This window comes from Corythoichthys intestinalis, chromosome 17 (assembly GCF_030265065.1).
Source record: "Corythoichthys intestinalis isolate RoL2023-P3 chromosome 17, ASM3026506v1, whole genome shotgun sequence".
NCBI lineage: Eukaryota > Metazoa > Chordata > Actinopteri > Syngnathiformes > Syngnathidae > Corythoichthys > Corythoichthys intestinalis.
In genome coordinates, this window is record NC_080411.1 from 15,770,464 (window position 1) to 15,789,599 (window position 19,136).

The 19,136-nt window shown below is 37.0% G+C and overlaps 1 protein-coding gene across 3 annotated transcripts in view; it reads left to right on the forward strand.

Moving 5' to 3' along the window:
- The window catches only part of fibcd1b (fibrinogen C domain containing 1b), a 310,956-nt gene extending 299,814 nt beyond the window's left edge, over positions 1-11,142 (forward strand). For all 3 annotated transcript variants that reach the window (XM_057819800.1, XM_057819801.1, XM_057819802.1), the window contains 2 exons: positions 7,087-7,266; positions 9,773-11,142. In XM_057819800.1, coding sequence (XP_057675783.1) covers positions 7,087-7,266; positions 9,773-10,038 — 446 coding nt within the window. In that variant the 3' untranslated portion in view covers positions 10,039-11,142. The remainder of the gene's footprint in view (positions 1-7,086; positions 7,267-9,772) is intronic.
- The last annotated feature ends 7,994 nt before the right edge of the window (positions 11,143-19,136 follow it).

Below are 19,136 nucleotides of genomic sequence, written 5' to 3' on the forward strand. Positions count from 1 at the left end.
ATGATTGCCGATATGCGATATTATTGTCTTAAGTGTTTTAACCAATTCAACCACTAATTTAGTGACAATACATCTTAAGAAATCACCCATTCAAATGCAATAAATTCTTATTCTTAAATAAAACAAACGATATGAATATTAATAAACATTACAAAAACACACACATTTGAAAGCTCGCTACAGTAAGTGCAGAATATGAAATAGGTGAGAAACCCAAAAGCCATTTTTGTTCTCTGACAATTAGAGCATATCAAAGTGTTTATTTGATCCCAAATGACTCTTGTTCTGCAGAGTGCTCATATTAGCAAATTTGAAGCCAAATTATTCATTCCCAATCATATTTTTCATATTGGGTGTCATTTTAAAGCTATTCTTAGTGTAGAATCTGAAGTATGCGAGATTAACTCCAAAAATCTTTGTTTACATGTTGCATGTGGTGTCAGTAATGTTTTTTTTTTTTTTTTTTTTTTTTTTTTTTTTTGCATCGTTTGAAAATGCTGTAAAACAGTGAGTTTTCATGTTTAAAGTAAGCTTGAGAATGATAAACCGATACGACCGGATATCTGGTTTTACAGGTGAGAGATACAGCTGTATCGATAGTAAAGTTACCATTTGACAGTAATTAGCCATTAAATATTCAATGAACCGATAGTAGAGATGGAATTCGGCCATCGCGAGCACAAGAATCGGCTTCTAATGTCTAGTTCAACGCATTGCTTAATGGAATAATAATTTAAAGGGGAACTTTGAAGTAAGGTTGGCCAACCATGTTTTTGAATAATATCAATGGCTAAACAATTATAAGCATATTTTCATTTTTTTTTTTTTTTACGCAACCCTTCCAGATTCTTTGTTTAACCCATAGCAACGCCCTTGACAATGAAAATGCTTTTCTTCGGCAATCTTCGGAAATCTTCGGAAATTACGTCACACCTAGACATGCAAGGGAAGTCCACCATAGAACAATATTGTTTGTTGCATTGCTTCTCGGTAAGATGCCACAGCGGTGTGTGGCGATGTTTTGTTCTCGCTCAAACGAAAAGTTGTATGAGTGGCCAAAGGATAGCAGGGCACATAAATGGACATCTTTCGTTCGCATGAAGCGAATGAATTTCACGCCATCATCGAGTAGTGTTCTCTGCTGCAAACACTTCGAAGATGCCTGCTTCCTTAACCGGTCTGCTTATGATCAAGTATTTGCCAAAAAGTAAGTGTGATTTTTGGATAGATGACTGATGACTTTGTCAAAGCATAGCTGCCTACTGTTGTGGAATTGAACAGTATAAGCTAGCGACGTTAGCCGAAAGTTAACTCGTGGAAATCCCAGATCTTAGTTGTTGTTGCGTTCGCTAGGTTAAGCGTGTTTAAATTGTGCGTCATCTACGATCATGTCCGAAAGGGTTAATCCACTGTCAATCGGGAAACGGGTGTGGATGTGCATATAAACGGGTCGGCGTCGCGGTAATTCACGGTCACGTTGCTGTAAGAGACACACACCGCCGGTTAGTTTGTGCACATTTATTTGTATTTGTATTATGTATTTCCACCTTCATGCTTCAAGCATTGCATTGCTTATGGACGGTTCAGCGTTCACGGTGATCGCATGATGGCTTCTAGTTTGTGTTTTATGAGAGCCGCTGATAGGTGACAGCTGAAAAATAGCATGTTGGTTTAGCGTAGCCGTTGAGTCAATCTCGCAGCGAATCAGCGAGCGCGCAGGTCACGCAGTGAATCATGGAAAATGTAGTCTCGGGACAACACTGAAGTGGTGCTTTGTAATCTGTTCGCTTGTGTGAAAAAACTACATTTCCTCACGCCATTAGACGCCAATTCCTGCCGAGAGCTGTGCCGAGCTGTGTTCTAACTTTTCCATAAGAACTGCTCCATGTGTTAATAAAGAGACAAGGTTGTCAGCGCGTCGTGTGTTCGATACATTCGTAAACAAAAAGCTCATAACAAGACACTATGCACAATCCGTTTAAGAGACGCTGGAGTGGGAGGCGAGGAGGAGATCGGCGAGAAGCAAAACTTCGTGGTCGAATGTGGCGGCAGTCCGCTATTATTTTGTTTTCTTATTGTTGTCACAATAAAGTGGAGAAAGCCATCGAAGACTCATCTCCTTCTTTCCCCCCAACGTTTTTATAGTATTATTCTATATGCACGAGAGCTGCCGGATCTGCCAAAATGAACATGAAGTCTGATTATTATTTTTTTTTAACAATGTCATCAGATAGACAAAAACATAACATTATGTGCAAATGCCTGCATCTTCAAATCATAAAAATAATAACAGCCTATATCTTACCAATGTTGTAATCTCAATGGGTCTTGTATCTATTCCATGTCAGGTAGTCTAGGCACACTGTTTGCATTCTGATTAGCGTCTGGCTAATACATGTTAGATCCAACATAAAATTCCAAGCTCCTCTTCCTCCTCCAACTCTTCAAAAACTTGGATCTCCTCCCTTGCGCTCGGTCTATCGCTTATATCGCTGTTTGAATCATTGTTTGAAGGGCTTTGTATGGCGGCCGTATGTATGGAGCTGCCAACGCTGTTCCCGGTGTGACGTATCACTTCCGGGTTCGTCCCCTTTCAGGCTCGAACTTCGGAAAAGCGATTATTTTGTCAAATATACAACATATAAATTATTTTTTCATGCTTTATTTGGTGGACAATGTTTAATTACTTTACTTGTGACCCTATTTGGCATGTGAAGAAATTAGTTCACACTACAGCTTTAACTTTTACTTCACATGCTGCGCTTGTGTCATTCAACACGCAGCGCACTTTGATTGAGACCGCACGCATGATATAATATGGACAAGCACAACTCACGGTCGTGGTTGCCTCAACTTCTCATGCCTTTCGGCAGAACCGCTAATAGTCGCCGTCATTACCCGATCGTCACGGGCGTGTCATAACAACAAAACCACTGTAACGCATGCGCCGTAGCGTTTTCTTCACACCCCAAAATGAAAATAGTAGTGGCAACGAAGCAACATGCTAAAACAATGGACAGTTTGAGCATCCACGCCAGCGACGTGCAGCGACTGATTTTCAACGCACCCAGGAAAACAAAAGTCGGACTTTGAAGTGAGAAAGGCAGCGAAATCTGTTCGCATGGGACAGAGCTAGTGTGAAGTGTGGAGCGGTACAGAGATCGTGAGTTTTTAACCCTGAAAAATAACCAACTACAATGGTGGAAAGGGCAGCACGACCATCTGGAGATTTTTTTTCCACGAAACACAGTCTACTTAAACATGAACATGTGGATTAGTTGATCTTCCTCAAGAAAAAAATGTGCCCTTCAAAAAAGATATGGACAGTGATGAGGAATGAAAAATGTGGAAGCACAGGCATAAGTGAATGACTTTGCTGTGTATAAGGTTAAAGTAATGATTATTGATCTGTCTGTCTAAAATGCTATGTTTTTATTCCCCCAATTATACCAGTGGTAAAGCATAATTTATTATTTATGATAACATTGCAGGTTTAATTCTTTTTTTCTAGAGCTGCTGCATATAATTAATATTTTTTCTTTGTAAGATGTTTACGTTGAAAGTTTGCACTTAAATTACTTACCTCTTGTGTTCAAAACATGAATTGAATTACTGCACTTTATTGTTGTCTGTCACTGGAGTTTTATTTTATTATCAATCCCATCCAACAAAATGACAGTCATATAGTAAGCGTTATTTTTTTCATGAATAAATGAATGAAAAAAAGAATAAATCATAACATTGGTATGAACTTTTGTTGTTTAATTTTGGTATTAGAAATGGTCTTTTTTATGTTTAAAATACTGTACAAACACACACAACAAATGTTTACTATCGTATCGTTTTCACTCTGTATCGAACCCTATCGTTCTTAAACTGTATCGAATCGTATTGAATTGCTCAGCCTTAAAAACTATCGTTTTTTAATCGAATTGTAACCTGTGTATCTAGATACATATCGAATCGGCTTCATGCCAGAGATCCCCAACCCTAGTTTAAAGTGTCACCTTTTAACTGCAATCTTACATTTTGGAGAAGACTGCCAATGTTTTATAGCAGGCTAAAGAGACATGTCCAATGTCCGGTCCGGGGACCAAATGCGGCCCGTTGTCAAATTTCATCCAGCCCCCAGCCTCTGTCATAAAACCAATAACGTCTGGCCCGCACACAGACTTAATAAATTGGTCAGCAGTACTGCTACCAGCATATGAAGTAGCTTACACACTAAATGCTGCTCCTCATTTACCCACTAAAAGGCAGCAGCACTCTAAGCAACATTACCCCGCGTTACCCTTTATTCTCCATTTCTAAAATGGCGACAATCAACAAAAAAAAAGAAAGCTGACTGTGACAGCCAACGCTTCAAGGATAGGTGGAAATTGGACTACTGTATTTCTTCTCTAAAATATGCAACAACTGTGTCTGCGTCATTTGCAGAGACAGTTGTTGTTTTGAAAGAGTTCAATGTGAGGCAATATTAACAAACAAGACACGATATGTAGCGAGAAATTGAAGCAACTTGAAGCTAGTTTAATTTTACAGCAGCAGAATTTCGCAAGAGCCCGAGAGTCGAAAGAGAACGCCACAAAGGCTAGTTGCGAGATTGTTAAAATAATTAAATTAGTGCTGTCAAACGTTTAAAATTTTTAATCAAGTTAATCACAGCTTAAAAATTAATAAATCGTAATTAATCGCAATTCAAACCATCTATAAAATATGCCATATAAATATAATTATGTAAATTATTGTTGGAATGGAAAGATAAGACACAAGATGGATATATACAGTACATTCAACATACTGTACATAAGTACTGTATTTGTTTATTATAACATTAAATCAACAAGATGGCATTAACATTATTAACATTCTGTTAAAGCGATCCATGGATAAAAAGACTTGTAGTTCTTAAAAGATAAATGTTAGTACAAGTTATAGAAATGTTATATTAAAACCCCTCTTAATGTTTTCGTTTTAATAAAATTTGTAAAATTTTCAATCAAAAAATAAACTAGTAGCTCGCCATTGTTAATGTCAGTAATTACACAATGCTCATGGTGCTGAAACCCATAAAATCAGTCGCACCCAAGCGCCAGCAGAGGGCGACAAAACACCAAAAAACACAAGTAACCAGTGGACATGACACTGTGCTGTCATTTTAATCTGTTTGAGCGGGGAATGCGCGTTAAATATTTTAACGTGATTAATTCAAAAAATTAATTACCAAAAGTTAACACGATAATTTTGACAGCCCTAAATTATTTTTTTTTTAAAATAATAAACCAAATGTGACACACAGAATGGCTTGCTAAAATTTGCTTAAATATATCGTTCTACGTAAAGGCAAAGGTCGGCCCTCCACATTTTTACCACACCAAATCTGGCCCCCTTTGCAAAATGTTTGGACACCCCTGGGTTAGTACATTGTCTTTTTTCCATTAGCCTCAATGTAGCAATGCTAACGTTTTACAATGTTTAGTATAGATGTGTTTCCGTATTTTGTATGTCTGAACTTTAATTCTACAGCGTATTGATAACCAATAAACATCTGTGAACGGAACTGGAGTCTCATATGCAATCAACACGCATATGTGCCGAGTGCACGCAGCACATGCAAACACACGCACGCGGCAAAAAATCGCAGCCGGGAAAATTCCCGCCGTCATTTTTATTTACCGTGCGATAAATTTACTTACTGCGTCTTGCAACAGGGTTAAATCTGGTACAGTAAGCAGTGTTTCCCCCCAGGATTTTTTGAAGCTGTGGTGGTGGGCTGCATCGGAGTCGGACTGCCTCACCATGTCGTGCCACGGCGAAATTGCGTCATATCATGACTTTTTTTTTTTTTTTCACATTTTGTTTCCCAAAAAGAACCATAACAAAGATCTTTTTGAAATATTTCATGAGGCAGGCTAATGTCGTAGCTCTCAGCTAGGGTTCATGTACATAAAATGCGTAGCTGATTACAGTTACATTACCATACGTAATAATACGACAGTTTTTTCTTGTAGCAGTAGTATGACTTACATTTCGTAGTCCTTCTTTTTACTTTTATTTGGCTCTAATATGTACTACATTAACACAACAATAATAGTACTTCTGTTAATGGACCAATGGCGTAGGTTTGCATAGGGACGTTAGGGACATAACACTAGGAACTTTTCAGGATGCTCCAATTGTCCCTACCAAATTTTAAGCAACCTTTTTGCATTATATAATGAGTTCAGTTATAGAGGTCATTTAGATTATCTTCACATATTTTGTAAGGATAGAATTGACCCTACCATTATTAAGTGAATTACTTTCCTTATGTTCAGACTTACACTGACACCATTTTTCCCCCTCAAACGCATGTTTGATTGGCAGTTGACAAAAGTCTCTTAAGAGGACCTCGCAGAGCTACGGACATTAAAATACACAATGAATAGGTTGCCGCTGAAACCTTCACACTAGGCTGCCGCTAGTTTGAAACGGCCTTAAAATTATTATTATTATTTTTAAACATCTCTTTTGCACGGCGTGGCGGCTTTTATTTTGGTGTGGCGGTGCGCCACAATAATTAATATGTAGGGGAAACCCTGTTAAGTTTCTTCACTACTAGTGGCAGAACAAATGTGAACAGGGACTGGGTACGATGAGTACAAATGGGACCCCCTGAGTGGGGGGTGGTAGTGGACAATTAATTGTGGGCCCCTGTAAACGATCATCCGGTGTGTGTGTTGTGTGTGTGTGTGTGTGTGTGTGTGTGTGGGTGGGTGGGGTGCATATGGAATTTTTTTTGCGTGTCCCTCCAGACAACCGGCCAAGCGAGGGAAGCTGGCAGAGATATTTTAACACTTAAAACACTATATTACGCCTCCGCGCATCATCTTACCTTTCTGGTTGACCCTTCCCTCACCCAACCACACCCACTATATGCCCGTAAGCCGTAAGCCGGGCCCCTTAGAAGCACGGGTCCGGGTGCGGCCACCATCCTCCATCGGCCCCTGTTCAGTACAATTCAACTATATATGTTTTTTAACTGTGGTAAAAAGTTATTGATTTATTTTTAAATAATTATCTTGTTTTATTTGATTATTTTGACAGGGCTGAAGCAGATCCACGCCCTGTCCATTCAAGGTAACTACGAGCTGCGTATTGACTTGGAGGACTTTGAGAACGGAACGGCTTACGCCCAGTACGGCACCTTCGGCGTAGGACTCTTCTCCGTTGACCCCGATGATGACGGCTACCCGCTGACAGTTGGAGACTACTCGGGAAACGCAGGTACTGGGCCGGACACTTAACTTTATGGGTTTTATCGATGGCAAATTAATAATCAGATTACTTTCTTAAATCTAGTCAAATAATTTTCTCCATCTTGTTTTGAGTATTAAAAACGAGTTAACAGTTTAATGTGTCTGATTATTCCACTTACTTGAAGTAAATATTACTATTTGTTCTTATTAAACTCATACATTTAAAAGTTCGTCATTTTTAATCTAAATCAAGAAAATAATGCTTTCAAATAATGTTTTGAACAATATCTATTCTTGAATTAAGAACATTTCTGGCACTTCAAAGATTTTTTTAATATTAAATATACTCATTTTTTGCTTATAATAAGTTTAAGCTTATTTTTAGCTAGCTATTTTTCTTAATTTAGGAAATGTGAGTAAAATTTTGTTGAACCACTAGCAGATCATTACATTTGTTTCTAGTAGATATACACTGAAAACAGGGGAATTTAACAAGTTTTAAGGAGGTGTCTGGTCACCAAATTTCTGGTGACGAAAAGTAAACACATGACTATTAATACTTTTGCAAGTTCATCATGTCATGTTATCATGGCAAGTTGCAGTACCTCGACCAATGAGATGAGTGGGATTTCGTATTGTCATTGTTCTGTCAGCTCATTGGTCAAAATGCAGGATAGGCGAGGAAATGTGTTTCCCTAAATGTTCTTGTAAAGCACAATACTGCCGACACGTTTTTTAGTTCGTTATTGTCTCGTCATCGCCATGAAAAATATGATCTTTATTACCGTATTGGCCCGAATATAAGACGGTGTTTTTTGCATTGAAATAAGACTGAAAAACAGGGGGTCGTCTTCTATTCGCGGTCTAGACATTATACCCATTCAAGACGCTAGATGGCGCCAGATATCATTGAAGCAATGTTCTGTCATGACAGATCTCTGCTACTCTCCCCATTCACGACGCTCGATGGCGCCAGATATCATAGAAGCGATGTTCTGTCAAGACAAGCTTCTCTCAAGTTTAACCAATTTGCAATTTTTTATTGCAATGTTTTTCCTTATTCAGATTTGTGTCTAGACTACAGTTAGACTTCATTTTGATGGTTAATGCAGTTATTGCAATTTTGTTAATAGAGTGGTCTATTTGCATTTCAAAAACCAGAAGCCATTCATTTACGAATGTGATTGCACTTTAGTTTATGTATTTAAATGTTCAGATATTAAGATTTGAATGGGGAAAAATAAGCTGCTTTTTCTCTCAATTATACTGGTATAATCATTTGTTTCGGATGTACTGTAATTCTTTTCTGTATAAAAGTTAATTTGGTGTTCAAAAAGTCTTTTTTTTCAAACTTGAGTCTTGAAAAAGAGGGGGTCGTCTTATAATCAGGGCCGTCTTATATTCGGGCCAATACGGTATATATATATATATATATATATATAAATATATTAGGGCTGTCAAAATTATCGCGTTAACGCGCGGTAATTAATTTTTAAACTAATCACGTTAAAATATTTGACGCAATTAACGCACATGTCCCCCTCGGACAGTATTCTGCCTTTCGGTAAGTTTTACAGCAAGGTTTTTTGTGCTGTCTAACAGCGAACTCTTGTGGTCGCTTTGCGACATGGTTTATTGCTTTCTTGCCAGTTCAATATGGCTGCACGACGTCTCGGGCTGACGCCTACGTTGTAATGTTGTGCTTATATGATCCTTGGACAAGATTTGTCCGTAAGTATGGTTGTTGTAAATAATGTACATATTATGTTAGTAAGCGAAATGTTATATTTTTTGTATGAGACGCTTTTTGTTTATGTTTTGTGAACCTGTATAGCGTGCTAAGCTAACGTTGTTGCTAATGCAATGCTTGTGTACTTTTTTTTTTAGTTTCACTACGGTCTAAAGAGGACAATGGTTTGAGGCCATTTTATTAATAAATCAGATGAAAAAGGAAGTCTGATTATTAAGGCGTCGTTCACTAGCTGTCTAGCTTTGGAAAAAGTAGACGCTTCGGAGTGAGGACAGCATAGACAGATTTAAATGACAGTAGAGTGAAATGCCCACTACAGTCCTTATGTACCGTATGTTAAATGTATATATCCATCTTGTGTCATATTTTTCCATTCCAACAAATTATTTTACAGAATATATATATAATTTACAGAAAAATATGGCATATTTTATAGATGGTTTGAATTGCGATTAATTGCGATTAATTATGATTAATTAATCTTTAAGCTGTAATTAACTCGATTAAAAATTTTAATCGTTAGACAGCCCTAATATATATATAGTTTTTATCTTTTTTGTTATTAAAATCTCTTATCCGGATACATTCTATTTTTGACACTTCGATACTTTTGCCAACCCGACTAAAAAAATGGCAGGGTTCAAAGCGGAAGAAAAAGTAGCGGATTATAGTCCGGAAATTCCGTTTGTTCTTAGAGTTTCTGTCATGACCGCTATTTGTTTGTCGCCGCCCCTACCTATTCCCGTGTTGTGGCCACTCCCCCTCTTTCCCGGGCCCGCTGCAGGCGACTCTCTTCTCAAGCACAACGGCATGAAGTTCACCACCAAGGACCGCGACAACGACCACTCTGAGAACAACTGCGCCTCCTTCTACCACGGCGCCTGGTGGTACCGCAACTGTCACACGTCCAACCTCAACGGCCAGTACCTGCGCGGCCAGCACACGTCCTACGCCGACGGCATCGAGTGGTCGGCGTGGACCGGCTGGCAGTACTCGCTCAAGTTCTCCGAGATGAAGATACGGCCTACGCGTGACCTGGAGAGCAAATAAGCCTCCTCGGTTTCGTTTTGTTTCATTTTTTTCTCCCCCCCCCCCCCCCCCCCCCAATACATCCTGATGTCTCTACCCCTTTTCATTATTTCTTTTCGGGTTGGAAAAACGGATATTTTTAGCCAGCAAGGACAAAACAGGATGATGAGAAGGAGGAAAAGATGAAGGATCTCATTCCTGCAACCTGGGCCATATAGAGAAGCACGTACAGATGGTAACCCTGAACTTTATATATGTGTGCGTGTCCATGCACGTGATCATGAACGTGCACGGCACCCCAAACCTTCCCAAAAAAGTTCCTCAAATTAGTCGGGTGTCTGGACGCTTCTTCTCTTCAACCCTACTAGTCTGAATTACGTTTTGATATATTTTAATTAATGTTTTCCGTTCCTTTTATGCAAACGAGACAAAAAAAAAAACAGCTTATAAATATATATATAAATAGATATATATATATATAGATATACACAAAGAATAATGTTACAGAGACAAACGGTGCAATTCAGATTTGTATGTCGTTTTCATTGGTCGATTGTTTCTATTTCATATGAAGGAGCGCAGTAGGGCCATGCTAGTAGGAGAAAATTGTCATTTTAGGTCGAAAAGTTGTTCTTTTCCCCCCCCAGAAAAGCAAATTTATTAAATGGCAATCATTCATATTAATATTGCATATCATTTTATTTCAACAGTACTTTCTCTTCTGAGAAATTACATGGAAATGACTAATTGTAACCCAAAAACAATAATAGAATGCAAAAGTAAATGACTTAGCTTTTTGTAGTTATTTAAAAAATATATATATTCTAGGTTTTTTTTCCTTCAAGAGGGAAAACAAAGTCTTGAGCTTGCAACAATAAAGCTAAAGTTGGTGATTTTAGAAACAAACGTTGAAAGGGAAAAAGAGGAGGGAGGGAGAAAGGACTGGGAACAAAATATTTTGAGCTAGAATATTGCATTTAATTCTTAAGATTTGTCTTTCTCCTGGTAAATTACATGGAATTGAAAAAAAAATAAATCACTGTTACTTAAAGTGCCTGTGACACCATAAAAATAATCCTAAATAGCATTATTATTGGAAGGAAAATCATATTTTGAGACGATTCGACTATACTGGACTGTCTCAGAAAATTAGAATACACAATATTCTAATTTTCTGAGACAGTCCTGTATATTGTTCTATGTAAAGGACGTCAGCCAAGGTCGGCCCCCCACATTTTTACCACGCCAAATCTGGTCCCCTTTGCAAAAAGTTTGGACACCCCTGCTTTAAATGGTGGATTAATGTACAGGACTGTCTCAGAAAATTAGAATATTGTGTATTCTAATTTCCTGAGACAGTCCAGTATACAATAACTTGGCAAAGCGCAGATGACGAGAAATGAGTCTTTTAATCGGCCGTTTAGCCCCGCTTGTCATTATCGCGCTCCGGCGCCTCCATCTGGGTGTTGACACTGGCAGAGTAGTTATTTCAGAATTCAGCCCAATGGAGGAGGAAGTTTTTCATCGATTCAGGTTGAAGTGTGGATCTTTCAAGTAATATTGTCGATCCAAACGAAGCCAGTTGCATACAGCCGTTTATGTTTTGAGTCGTATTTGAAGGAGGTGATAGCTTTGACCGATCAGCCAGCCCCCGGTGGCGAGCAAGTTTCGGCCCGTCGTTCCCCTGCTGCAGCCTGGCAGGAGTGCTTGTCGCTGGGGATGCAGCAGGGGAATGAACGCCGAAAATGGCGCATTCTCGTTGGAAAAACCGGCCGACGTTGGTTGCGCGGTGTCTGTAAATGGGGTTCACCTGGATAAAACAGACAAAATTAAAAATAGTTCAGCATATAGACATATTGTTCTATCAACACAACAGTTCTTCTGGCTTAAAATACAGCAGTTTATTTTAAAGAGGGGTGCAAGAGTAGAAACTCCTTTTTCAGCCTTGTCTGTGTTTTCTGCCATATATATATATATATATGTTGGGGAATTATTGTGTGTAATTTTTAATGATTTTTTTTCCCCCATGAAATTACATGGAAATGAAAAAAAAAAAAACGTTTAACCCAAAAACAATATTGAAAAAAAAATACACATACATAAGGAAATGACATAACCAAGATTTTAGAAACAAAAGCAAAGGATTGAAATATTTTTTCTTTCAAAAAAGCAGGGTTTTTTTTTTTTTTTTTTTTATTAAGTACTTTTTTAAATGCATTCTAACAATTAAATTCTAAAATGTAGAAATTCATTGTCGATTGATGAGTTCAATTCTATGCTTAAACTCATTGCTAAAATCTGAATTATTTTTTCCATTTGGATATTTTCAACTAAATGTTAATTTTGTTTATATTTTTCTTCCCTCAAAATTGGTCTTCAATATTACTTAATTTTTTTTTTTTTTTTTTTACAACTTTTATTCTTATTTTCTCTTCCCAGCGTGGCCCTTTATCTCCTTCGTCCCTTTCTTTGGATGTACTTCGAGCTTTAAAAAAAAAAAAAAAAAAAAAAAAAACAAAGAAAGAAAAAAATTGTAGATTTGACTGTACAGCGTGTACGACTTTTAGAGCATGTCTGTTTTTTCTTACCAATCTAAAAAAAAATAAAATTAAAACCGAACTGAAGCACATGCAAAAACAAGAAAAACAAAAAAACTACAATCGGAATCCAGGAGGCGGGACACTTTTCGGAGAGACATTACTGGACTCCACCTAGTGGCGAGCCGGAGTATAGCACAGAGCACCCCGTAAGCACATGCCCCAAATGATCACACACACCTTCTCCGCTGTTGTTTTTTTAACGTTGCAGTGCGTGACAATGCGACAAACAAGCCGCTGGAGTGGACTGAGTGCGACCACGCGTACAATTGCGCATACGTGCGTGTGCACATGTGAGCAATGTGCGCACGTGTGTAAAAACAAAAGGATGAGCGACAAAGAGAAAGAGAGGAAGACGAGGCTCGTTCCACACGTATCTATACATGGGTATTTTTTAATTATTCTGATTTTTTTAAATATTCAATTTGATGTTTTTTGTCACAAGCACAAGCAACTGGTAGTTATGTAAGCTAATCAAAAGCGGGAGGAAAGTAAGTCAAATGTCTGGCATTAAAATTTTTAGGAAGTGAATATTTTAGTGTTTAATATTTCAAAAATAAAATTACTGGTATAATTGTTTTAATGGGGGTTTTTTTTAAGTTTTTTAAAGTTTTTTTAAGGATTTGCCATTGGGAAAGGCCAAATTGGCCTCTGCTGGGCATTCTAGTGTTAATTGACCAAATAATTTAATTATGATATGATCATTTGATTGATAAATAAATATTTTTTTTCCAATAAATTTTGGTTTTAGGCCACAAAAAAAAAGTCATGAAAACAAACAATTATTGTCAATAAACTTTTAGTTTTGGAATTATTATCATTTGAGGAGTATATATTTGGTAAATTGGTGTAATTTTTGAAAAATGTTTTTAGCCATTCTTCAGGGTGTTTGTGCATTTTTTTAATTTACGGGATGTTGAGCCGAAAGAAAGTTTGAGATTTTATTATAGTTATTTTTTGTTTTTAGCCCCAAAAAACTAATTTAAAAAAAAAGGACAATTATTGTCTATAAACCTTTAGATTAGTAATATTACAATTCGAGAAGTATGTGCAAATTTTCAGAATTATTGAAGGTTTTTTTGTTTGTTTGTTTATTTGTTATTTTTATCCACAAAGTCGCAAAATTTGGATTATTATCAGTATTATTCTTTAAATAGGGGTTTATTTTTTGCCAATTATGGGGTTTAATATAAATAAAAGTTTGTTTTTTTTTACTTTTATTTTTTTTCTAATTATTGTGTTTTTGTTTTGTAGCCATAAAAATAAGTCGTAAAAACATTGTCTATTAACCTAAAACCACATTTCAGAATGATGTATTTGCACATTGTAAAAAGTTTTCTTTTTTTTTTATTTAGCCAAAAAGTCACATGTGGAGTATTATTGGAATTATTGTTTTAATATTTTTTGGGGACGTATTAGGGGTGTTTGTGCATTTTTTTTTAATTAACGAGATGTTGAGCCAAATAAAACCTTGAGATTTTTTAGGGGGCTTTTAGCCACAAAAAGTCATTTAAAAAAAAAAAAAAAAAAAAAATATATATATATATATATATATATATATATATATATATATATACAGTATATATTATATAAACCTTTAGATTAGTATTATAATTTGACAAGTAGCATAATTTTCAGACTATAAACTGCTACTTTTTTCCTTCATTTTGAATTCTGCGGCTTATAGTCCAATGCGGCTTATTTGTTGATTTATTTGGGTTAATAGGTAACACTTCATTTGACAGTGACGTCATAACACTGTCATAATTATGACATGACACTATCATGGGCACTACTGAATGCTTATGACAGATGTCATTAAGTGTCATCCGGCAAATTATGTCACTAATTCAATTTATGTCCATCTTGGCACTTTTACATCTATTCAAAAGTGTTATAATTTGCCAGATAAAACTAAATGACATCTGTTATAAGCATTCATAAATGCTCATGACAGTGTCATGTCATAATTATGATTGTCTAATGACAGTCATATTGAGCCACTATCAAATAAAGTGTTACCAAATACCATAACTCACAATTAATAAAACAACTGGAAGAGTAACTGAAGAAATCATTAGCACAGAACATGAATTTTGATTGCTATTTATATCTGTAGTGCCGCTCTGCATGCTAGGAGGCATGTTGGACAACAATGTTGACAGCAGATGGCAGCAGAGGTTGACTGTCTCTCGTAAGGGAGCAGTGATGGCCTAATGAAGCTTCTTGAAGCAATGAGGCTTTGTGGCAAATTGGTTCAAAAAAAGTTGTTAATTTGGTTTTATACAGTCGTATAATGCAGCTGTCAAATAAAGTGTTACCATTTAATGTCTTTTGGTGTGAATATCTCATAGTACATTGAGAACAGCTGCGGCTTATAGTCCCGTGCGGCTTTTCTATGAACAAATTCCGTTTTCGTGCCAAATTTGGTGGGTAGCGGCTTATAGTCAGGCGCGCCTTATAGTGCGAAAATTACGGTATGTATCTACCAATTTACAAAATTGTTTTTTTATTTAGAGTAAATTTGGAGGCATTTAGATTATTATTGGTATTATTGTTTTAATAGTTTATTTATTTTTTGCCATTTTTTTGGCCCATTTGTGCATTTTTTTTATTCATTTGCGGGATTTTGAGCCAGATAAAAGTTTGAATTTTTTTTTTTCATTATTAGTATTGGTTTTTAGCAAGGAAAAAAAGCATAAAAAACAAAAATACATTGTCTATAAACCTTTATATAGTAATTACTATCAATTGAGAATTGTGTATTTGCAAATTTTCAAAAGTTTCTGTAAAAACTGAAAATATTTGTAAAACATTAATTTGTATATTTTGGGTATTTTACCCAAATTTTGAGGTTATTATTATTAACAGTATGTTCAAATTTGGTCAACACAACACCAAAACACGAACAAAAATCCAAATTTCAAAATTTTCAAGATAAGAAATTTAAAAAATACCCGTGTGTACGTGTGGACACATCCTCACGCCGTCTCGTTTGGCGTGTCCAAGTCATGTGACGCTCGTGTACAATCCCCACCCTTTGCTGCTCTTTGTGTTGAACCAACAGAAGGATTTCCACTTTGTTCTATCGACGGAGCTTTTACATATTGTGATTGTGAACCAAATGGAGTGGACTCCGCCTACTGGTACTGTGTTGAACTGCGCTTGCACCCTTACCCTCTTCCTCGCCCTCACCGCCACGTTGTGCTTATTGTATACGTTGCTGCTTTGTTGAATAAATGTTGGAGCCGAGCGAGCGTCACCTGAAATCTGCCCGCTATCTTTTGATGCCCTTTTCAACAATCAAACAGTCAATCAATCGATCAATTAGTACAATCAGAAAACAGTCCTCAAATCTTGCCAAAACTTCATCAAATCTTATTAAAAGTTTTCCATGCCTTCTAAACCCTTAAAAGAGCAAGGGATTACTTTTGGTCAGAGTTGTCCGATAATGACTTTTTAACAGATATCACGATGTTTTCCAACTCCAAAATACGATACCTGTATCAAACCAATACCAATATGTGCGGTTGTGTACTTAAAATATTTTTGCTAATTGTATTGTGATGCCTAAATAGATGCTCTAATAATGATAAATGTAACAACTTACAAGATTTTCCAAACGAGATAAACATTCTGTGAAACGAAAACTACTTCTACTGTTATAGAAAAAGTGCCAAAATAATGTCCCGTAAAATTAAAATAAATTCAAATGAGCCAAAATGTTCACAAATATATCACGTTTACACTAATAACCCCAAAGAGCCACTAAGTTTCGGACCAAAGCATTACAAATACAGGCAGGTAATCATAGGACATGCCAACACAATGACATGCAAATACCCAAGATGCACTTTGCTTGGCTTTTGCACAGATATTTAATTATCATGATGTGTTTTATTACTTTTCTTAGTGACTATTTCTTTTTGGTGATGCAGTAGTTATATGTAATGAATTATATGTCATTATTTTTCATTTTATTTGTGCAACATGAGGGATTATGTTCTTTCCCTGAGTTGAAAAAAATCCAAGCATCTTAGTTTGGCGAAATCTAATTGTCACTCTGAGCACAGCTGCTGTGCTAATAATGCGCAAAGGATTTTAATGCACATTAATTCATAACCCAGCATATGTTCTAGCGCAAAACCCATACCACAATATTTTCCGATACGTTACGTTACGTTACGTTACGTTAAATGCCCTTTATCGGACGATATTATTGAGTGGCAAATGTTATCGGACAACTCTACTTTTGGTCAATTAAAAATAAAAACTTAATAAAAACAAAAGACCCGCCGTCCTCATATATGTATATCACATTTTGAGTCATGTAGGCAACAATTTTAAAAAATTGGTATACAAATGTGACCTACATGATTGAAAACATGATTTACACGTATGTGGACACCAGGTCAAACAAACAGAAATACACTCTTAATATGGTCCCCACTAACACACTAAGTTTTTTTGTTTGTTTAATTTCATACAAACAAAAGACAACCCAAATCATTTAAACTTGGAGAACTGGCTGTGAATGACCATCTTTCAGTGCAGTTGGCAACACTAGTAGTCCAATCCATTTCGACCGAGACCTAGTCGAGACGGATTGGACGTCATTAGCAGCCACTGAGTCAAACAAGTAGAGTTAGAGGCCCAAAGATAACCAAAAAGTCCCAAACTTTCCTTGTAAATTCCAAAAAACCTCTCCAAATCTTCCTAAAACATCCCCTACACCTTCTTGCAATCTTCCCAAAACACTCCCCACTCTTTCACCTCCTCCCGCTTTCCTGTGAATTTGCTAGCGATTTATGTTCTCTCGTTTCCGGGGGCTTGAATCTTGATTGTGTGTTTTATTGTTCTCGTCAGCATTTAATAAATGTTCACATTTTCTAAGTGGAGGAGAAGGAGGCCTCAAGTGTCTCTTCCTTGCTTTAAACTGCTCATTAGGGATGGGGATCTGATCTTTTTGCTTGATTAAAAACATTGATTTTTGTTTTATTTCAGCCCCTGAATAGGGTTTCACTTAGCAACATGAAATTTGGTAAATGCGTCCGTCCCGAGTAGTCACAAATTCATTTGGAAAATCTATGTACTAAAGGAAACTTGGAGGCAGGATGACGCTTTGGTTTGAAGGTGCTGTTTTATGGCCATATTACTCATTTTCAGGTATCCCTTACTGTCATGGATTTCCATTAATTGATGGTAGCTGTGCATGATACTATCTATAATAGTCTTTTTTTTTTTGTTGGTCCAAGGACACATCATTTACACATAGAAAATTCAGGACGCTAAGGGAGACAAAAGTCCTATTTGGTTTTGCTAAAAACATACGGTTCGGCCTAAATTTGCCCAGAACGTACCTATTCATTTCTAATGGCCAAAATTTCCCATTCGAAAAGCGGCATGCAAAATGAATGAATGAAAAACAATTTCCAAAGGCCCTATTTTCCATTCATTTCAGTAGCACAAACACTTCCATTCACTCCTGTTGATTTCCAACCCAAATGACTCCATTTCAACAGGAAGTTACCCCAAATGACTCAAAATCTACAGGAATTAACATTGGAATGCCTCCATATAAACAGGAAATGGCCCAATATGAACAGGAAGTGAACCTGAAATGGCCCAAAATCAATAGGTAGTGTCCCTCGAATGCCTCTAAATTAACAGGAACTGACCGTGGAATGCCTCCATATCAACAGGAAGTGAGCCAATGTGAACAGGAAGTGAACCTGAAATGCCCCCAAATCAAAAGGAAGTCACCCGATAGCTACAGGAAGTCTGAGATATCTAAAAATCAACAGGACGTGACCCTGAAATGGCTCCAAATCAACAAGAACTGACCCTGAAATGCCTCCATATCGACAGGAGGTGACCCAATATGAACAGGAAGTGATCCCGGAATGCCCCAAAATCAAAAGGAAGTCACACGATATCTACAGGAAGTCCGAGATGCCTTAAAATCAACATGAAGTGACCCTGAAATACCTCAAAATCAATAGGAAGTGTCACTGGAATGCCTCTAAATTAACAGGAACTGACCCTGAAATGCCTCCGTATCAACAGGAAGTGACCCCATATGAACAGGAAGTGAACCTGAAATGCCCCCGAATCAAAAGGAAGTCACCCGATATCTACAGGAAGTCTGAGATGTCTCAAAATCAACAGGACGTGACCCGGAAATGGCTCAAATTCAACAAGAACTGACCCTGGAATGCCGCCATATCAACAAGAAGTGACCCAATATAAGCAGGAAGTGAACCCGGAATGCCCTAAAATCAAAAGGAAGTCACACGATATCTACAGGAAGTCCGAGATGCCTTAAAATAAACAGGAAGTGACCCTGAAATGCCTCAAAATCAATAAGAAGTGTCCCTGGAATGCCTCTAAATTAATAGGAACTGACCCTGGGATGCCTCCGTATAAACAGGAAATGACCCAATATGAACAGGAAGTGAAGCTGAAATTCCCCCAAATTCAAAAGGAAGTCACCCGATGTCTACAGGTAGTATGAGATGTCTC